The sequence below is a fragment of the Apis dorsata genome, unplaced genomic scaffold, assembly GCF_000469605.1.
Source record: "Apis dorsata unplaced genomic scaffold, Apis dorsata 1.3 scaffold_147, whole genome shotgun sequence".
Taxonomy (NCBI): Eukaryota; Metazoa; Arthropoda; class Insecta; order Hymenoptera; family Apidae; genus Apis; species Apis dorsata.
This window is the reverse complement of record NW_006263438.1, coordinates 330,586-338,402: the sequence shown is the minus strand read 5'-3', so window position 1 is coordinate 338,402 and position 7,817 is coordinate 330,586. Positions and strand designations below refer to the sequence as shown.

The following is a 7,817-nucleotide window of genomic DNA, read 5'->3' as shown; positions in this document are numbered from 1 at the left end:
GGTGAAAAAAAAAAAGTATCTTTTTTTTTTTTCAAGGTAACGGATTATATACATAAGCGAAACGAAGCGAGAAAGTTGATATCTTCCATAACGAAGGATACAAGCGGTTAATTAACACTTTAATGGCGGCGGGACCTTTCCTATATTAAACATGCCGCGTGTCCTAGCAGCGATTAAAGCATTACCATTAACGTCTTTAACTTTTGATATCTTTATGGAGGATGGAGGATATCCCTGGGGCGGTATAGAAACGGATTTGCAAAATTACTGGCCAAAGTCTCGATGAACCGTGTTACGCTAAATTGACGCGTTCATTATAACGAGAATGACGAAACTTTTGGTATCGTCTTACTATCGAGAAACGTATAAAAAGTTATAAGGACAGTAGTATTTTTATTAATAAACGAATAAATTGTAAATATTTTGAAACGAAAGATAAAGAAGAATAAAGAAGAATTGTAATTAATATATAACTCCGAAGATAGAAAGAAGATAGAACTTTTGATTCTCGAAATATCGTCGTATAAAGAAAAGTTAATAAACGGTTTACTTCAAAGCCTATTAAAATTAGAAAAACTTTGATTCGTTATAACTTCGAAAATAATGACTTCCGGTTAACGAACGAAAGATCGTTAGAAGCGCAGAACCTTGCCCTTTAAAACGCATTCAGATTCATCCCGATACGACTTCCGGTTCCCGAGATATCATCGTGTAAAGAGTAAGGTAATTTTTAATCGTTTTTCATTTCCATCGCGCTCTCGCTCGTGTCTGATCCTATTTCAAACTCCAAGTGACAGGCGCAATTCATATGCGCGTACTTACGTCTTTTCAGGCAAAACGTTTCAGAGGCCGTTCGCAATCTCTATAAGCGATATGGAAACTTTGAGACCTTGTATCTCAGCAACCTTTATTGAGATAAAGGGATGAAACAAAAAGCAACTTCGAGAGCATGGCTTTCTCCATTTCCCGGGAGGATTTTTCGAGGACAAAATTTTTAATTTCTTCCGATATTTCTAACGTGAGAATCCAAGCTTTATTTACGACTCTGTGTAAAGTATACGATGTATCCTCTTAAGCACATCGATTGAACATTCGAGCATGTTTTAGCTGGCATAAAAATCGAGAGTTTAGTAAAAAAAAAAAGGATCGCGCCCATTTTATCACGGTGGATCGTAATTTTTGTCGTATCGTGATTGATTAACCCCTCTGACCGACCGATATTTCCCCTCTTAAATCCAGCCGCGCCGCGCACCTGTGTGACGTGACATGGGCGGTCAGAGGGATACTTTATAGTCACTCGAAAAAAATGGTTAATCCACGATGCTGTCGCGGCCACGTAGCGGGGAAATATTTCGCGCCAAGTGGTGGAGCGAGCTAAAAAGTGAAAAATCATCGCGAGAGAAATCTCCTCAAAATTTTCACCCCTCGCTATTCGCTGTTGTTCGAAAACAACGAAAATTGGTGAAAATGTCGCCAATTCTCGAATGTCGCCGACTCGATCTCCCCAGAGATTGCCACACTTTACATAATCGAGGATCGTGAAATTGCTGCCCATATTTTTACCGCACCTTCCTTACGATTCGAAATATCAACAATTCCAATAATTATCGAGCCCGAATTGCGCAGAACGGGGCACAAGCGACGATTGGAGAGATCTGCATGGGATGTTTGGGAGGTTTCGTATCCCGATAAAAGTTTAAATTAAAGTTCATTCGATTTTACGGCACACGTAGCAGCGCGCCGTTAGACGCAGTTGGCCGCGCTGGTGCGAACGTGTTTTGCCGCAGTGCAGGATGCAACACACAGGGCATAGTTATGCGCCGCCCGTTCTCCATCGGTGTGTACTTTCGTGCGGCCATTCGGCTCCGCGAGGAAACCCTCGTTCGAGGTTTGTTCGTGCGTTCACCGACCGATCGGCGGCGTGCCCGAATTACGCGTATAAATTCGACACGAAATACCAATATACCCACCCCCTCCCCTCTCGATCGCGGTTGTAATCCAAATTTCGCGACGCTCTTGTTTTTTTTTTTTTTTTTTCAATTTTTCGATCCGTGTCGCCGGACAATATGGAACAAGAAGATTTCGTTGTTGAGATTTTATTATTATTATTGTTATTATTATTATTGTATCTTGGCAAATTTTTTATTTTTATTTATTAGACTTATTTTTTTGGTTGTTTTAGTATTATTTTAATTGTTTCAAATTTATTTTATTTTATTTTTTTTTTTATTGTTTCAGATTTTTTTGATTGTTTTAGTATTTTAATTGTTTTAGATTTATTTTTTTATTGTTTTAGTATTTTAGTTGTTTGAGATTTATTTTTTTAATTGTTTTAGTATTTTAGTTGTTTCAGATTTACTTTTTTAATTGTTTTAGATTTATTTTTTTAGTTGTTTCAATATTTTAGTTGTTTCAGATTTTTTGATTGTTTTAAATTTATTTTTTTTTTTTTTTTTAGTTATTTTAATATTTTAACCACTCGAAATTTCGAAGTCTTTTTTCGCACGGCCGAACCAACAACTCGAGACGATTTTCGGTGAATTTCTTACGGCTAACTGAAAATAATTTCACGCGCATAATTAACGTATGAAATTTTTATATTTCCATATTTTATGTATCTTTATGTATAAAGAATGTAAATTTGTCGAATATTAAACTCTGTATCGTTGTTTCGGGCGATATTTTATAATTTTTAATCTTTCACTTTTCGTCGAAAGGAAATCTTATAATCCTTCTTAACTCCTGTCATACGTAACATTCACCATCTATTATTCTTATTTTTCGCCTTTTTTACACCTCTTGTTTCATTTCTCTCTCTCTCTATCGTCAATTTCTTCACGAATAGAAATAATTTCGTCGATTCGAAAACGAAAAATCAAACTCATCCTCGCTCGAGGTTAATCGTCGCCACGTTCCACGCTTATAAAAACCCAAAAACTTTGAAAATAATATTCCTATATCGCCACGAAACTGTGAAACTCGACCAATGCCGAAGTTGCGGTCGGATCCTCGACCACGATCCAATTCGAGACAAGAAAATCCACCTATTCGACATTATATTATTCTACCTTATACGTAAACAAGTTAAGAATGTATTCACGAAGCGAATATGACAAAAAATGAATCGTAAATAAATATCGTCGAAGTGGTAGGTTAAAATAAGTTAAAATACGTGTACGAGTGAGTGAGAAACCAAGCGTAAACTAAATATGTACGTGTATAAGTAAGAGTTATGGTCGGAGTAGTCGACTGGAAAAAGAGAAACTTTTTTATGAAGCATTCCTTCGAGCTCACTCAACATATATATCTTTCTGAAAGCGAAAATAAGAATTTTAATTTTTACACGTTCGAGAATAGGATGAAAATATTTTAAATAAATAATTGGAAACAGAAAACGAAAAGCGATTCATTTTCTTATGGAGATACAAATGGGACATTCGCTTTTTCGAATTTTTTTAGCGTTTGGTGGATCGAAATTTTCTTTATTTTCGTATATTTTGATTCATAGAAAAGTTGCCTAAAATATTGGCTCCAGCTTTTTTTTTCAAATTCTCCGCGCAACATTGAAAAGCTTTCCCTTTGCCGTACTCGAACATTCTTTTTTTTTTTTTTTTTTTCATTTTTTCAATATATATATAATAGAATGTTACATAGATTTCAATTTTTGAAAAGGAACCGAATATTCTCCATCTGTTATCGCAGTATTATTGGTTATTAAATTATTACAGTTTCGTGGATCGAAGTCCATTATCGAAGTCTTCGATATGATTTGAAAAGTGAATTATAATTGTATAATATGTGAATTATAATAAAAATTGAATTAATTTATAAAGTGAATTATTCTTCGAGAGCTTGCTTTGTACGATGAAGAAAAGAGAAAAAAAAATATTTGGGTGAAACTTAGCAATTCGACGTATCTCGAAACGAAAAATGCGTATTAATGTATCGTGGCAACGTTGCATCGAATTTCGATAAATTTCGTATTGTTTAATTTTCAGACGAGGCTGTGCGTAGCACGCGTTTGATCGAGGCTGATAACGATCTCCAAGAATATGCCACGCCGGATCCGAATCCTTACTTCGACACTACGCGCGCGTCGAACGTGACGGGTCTCGTTGGAAAGACGATTCAACTCGTTTGCAAAGTGAAGAATCTTGGGAACAGAACTGTAAGTAATTCCTTCGTTTATTAGCGAGAAAATGCGAAGTATGATCTTGGAATGGAATGATCTATCATGTGTGTGCTTAATAGGAAAATTAGATGAAATAATTTGATGCAAAAATTGTAAATAAATTTTACAGTGTAAAGAGAGTTAAATTTAGAAGCTTAATATAATAAAATAATAAAATATAATATAGTAAAAATAAAGAAACTTTTGTATTAAATAATCTTATACGTATATATTTTATGTATTTAATTTAAATTTATTTTCCTATCGTTATTCTTTTAATATTGTTAATGAAATTTAATAAGTTTAGAGAATTATATTTATATTTTTCTATATAATGAAAATGTTTCAATCTACATTTTACATGTCTTTTGTTACTTATTCATCTTCGTGCAAAATAGGATAGAATTTGGGCGAATTTCCAAGAACTCAAAAAAGCATCGAAATTAGTACATCGTGATTCCCAAAATTCCACGTATATTTTTTATATATTTTGAATTTATTTTCATTATTATTCTTTATAGAAATTCTAGCTAATTTATATTTTTCCATACGATATTTCAATTTTTATATTTTACACATCTGTTGCACTCGCTCTCTATCTTTGTGCAAAATAAGATACTTCCAAAATTCTATGTGTATCCTTTATATATTTCGAATTATTTCACCCATCATTCTAACATCGTTGATATAATTTTACCGATTATTTTCTTTCTCATTGTTATCCTTCATAGAAATTCCACCTAATTCATATTTTTCCATCATACGATGGAAATGTTTCAATCTCTTCGCGGAAAAAAAAAACGAATTTCGAAATTAGTATCAAACGCGACGAATCGTGATCGCGACGAGTTCGAAAAATCGAAAATTCCACGCGTATCGGCGGTCGGTAAACGAGATGTCAAACATCACGCGTGCCGGGTCAACCGATTTGTTGTTGTCCGCGCGTCACGCGCACACGAATTCCAAGAGTGATATTACGAGATCGGCTGAAACGTCAACGTTTCGCCTATGTATTGACGAATCATACGCTCGAATCGATTCTCTAATCGCCAAACTCCTCCCTCCCCCCCCCCCCCCCCCTCCCGAAACATGCCACGTGACTCGTTTAGAAAATTCTATTCGGACAGATTCTCAACTCGAACCGGCCACAATATTTATTTACCTTCTTCGATATTTCTTGAAACATCGTTTTAATCCCCGTTTATCGATTCAATTCGCGTTATTGGTTCAAACAGTCGCGATCCAAAGATCGTAACAACGATTCTTTCTTCCTTGCTTATGAGGAATATAATTTAGAAAAGTATTCGTATTCCTCACGCTCTACGTTTATAAACAAAATTAACACGTTTGTTTATACACTCGTCTCTGATTATAATTTTATTACTATGTGGTTTGTAAACCATACGCTCGGTTAAAAGGTTAAAGATTGAAGGCTAACTGTCGAGCCTGGCTCATTAAGTGTATATTAAACGGAAGGAAAGAAGCACGTTCGTACGTTTGGAAGGCAATGTCGTATTTTTTTAATCCCGAAACTCATTTCCATGCAAAGCTCGAGCTCGACCACCGCACTATGTCACACGGGTTAATACATTTCGTTGATATGGAACACGTATCCACGCGTGAAACACTGGATATGAAGAGGGAAAGGTGGGGGAGTCGAGATTACACGAAAGGAAGGGGAATCTTTCGCCCCTCCCATCCTGCTTTCTGTATTTGAATTAAAAATACACACATACACACACGCGCGCGCGCACACACACACACACACACACACACATACACAGAGTGCAGGAAGAACGCCATATTTCGAAAGCAGGCGCAAACGAACCACTGCTAGAAATTGGGCGGTTAATCCCGAGACGTAATCGTGATATTTGCTCGAGATGCGAAACGAGAAATGTTCTCGCGCTTTGTGAAAAGAAAAAGGTCGATTTCGATTTCGACTCCTCGAAATGGACAGGAAAACTGTGTGTACAGAAAATTCGAATTTTATTTTATATAAAGGAGGGGGAGGGGGAATGGTAAATAACGTATGTTCAATTATGATATATAATGGGGCAATAATATTCAAATTTTTTTTAAAATTCTGTCTAAATTCTGAAAATCCCGAGCATTGTGTCGAATAATTTCTATACGTTGGATTTAATTAACTGCGGGTATTATTTATGAACCACATACTAAAATTTTAAGCAGAGGCGGGTATATAAACAATATGTTAATTTTTGCTATTATCAAACAGGCGGTTGTGGCTTATATACACCGATATAATAAAGATAAAATAAATGCAATAAAAAATAAATATCACTTCGGTAATATAATTTAAAATTAGAATGTATATATTTTTATTTTTTCTTATCGTTGATTATAAAATAATTTGTCGGTCGGTATGCTTTTATTTTTTTATCCTATTTTTGTCCTAGTACAAGATAAAAGTTTAATCTCATTTTACTGCTATTCTTTCTAAGTATATTTTCGTAGAACTTTTCTTTAATATGGATAAACCTCTTCTACTTCTTCCAGTCCTTTCTCGAGAAAAAGTTAAACGTTAAAGAAAATATTGACGAATATAGTTGATGAAGTTTTAGTATGAATAATATAAATATACGCTTTATTATATGATACTTTCTTACTTTTTGTAATTTATAAAATAATTAGAATTATATTGTCTAATCTTATGATTTGATTTTAGTAAAATATTTTTTTTTTTTTTTTTTTGCGTTTCGAACGATCAACTGTGTTAAAGATATCCGTAAGGGTTAACAATACGTGTTTTTATTTGAAACAAAATAATACTACGCGCATAAAAAAAAACATGGTTTTAAAGTGGTTATTTAACAGTGAATAATATAACGTGGAAAAATAATTACACCGCGGTTGAAATAGATCCGGCGATAAATAATATCGACGGTATTGCGTCGAGTATTATGCAGTATTCCAATAATTTCGCGTTAAATTTACGGGAGTTATCGATTACCCGTTAATTTAAACACGCTAATTAATTCACAAATGCGTCTATAAATAATATTTAAAGATGTATTTCGAACTGTATTTTTAATTTCGTCGATTAATAATACCATGTATTGAATTGAATGTTCGAAGAGGAATTCGAAAGATGATGAAAATGAACGAGAGCGAGAAATTCCCTGTTTATCGATATATAAATATGTAACGAGGGATTCAAATATGGGAGAGGGGGAAGAGGATTCAAGTTTTGCAAAGATGGCTTTTAGAGTTTGGTCACTGGAAAATTCATATATTTACATCATGCTGGTTTCAATGGTGAATCTCTTGTAATATATGTATGAGTTTAAAGCGTACCTTTTGTGCCATGTTCGATGCCAAGAAATGATTTCCTATTCCGAAACTTGTACCGAGACTTGTTCAACCGCACAGTTGAATACACACGCGCACATTTTTTGTTTCACACGCGATTCTCGAAATGTTTCTTCTATCGCGTAGGAAAAAGCAGTCAGCGGATTATATATTATAATTTTACGCACATTTTTCGCCATTTTTATATCCTTCTTTCAAACTATTGCAAATATTGCAAATATTATTATACTATGATTTCACTACGGTGAAAAAGTTTACCAAAAATAACGTCTCACACGGATTACGATATACACAACAAATGTATTTGACTGTT

The 7,817-nt window shown here is 34.3% G+C and overlaps 1 protein-coding gene across 1 annotated transcript in view; it reads left to right on the top strand.

The window, feature by feature from the left end:
- The window catches only part of LOC102679489 (zwei Ig domain protein zig-8-like), an 81,880-nt gene that overhangs the window by 41,670 nt on the left and 32,393 nt on the right, over positions 1–7,817 (top strand). The window contains exon 3 of the mRNA XM_006613373.2: positions 3,999–4,168. Within this exon, the coding sequence (XP_006613436.1) occupies positions 3,999–4,168 (170 nt within the window). The remainder of the gene's footprint in view (positions 1–3,998; positions 4,169–7,817) is intronic.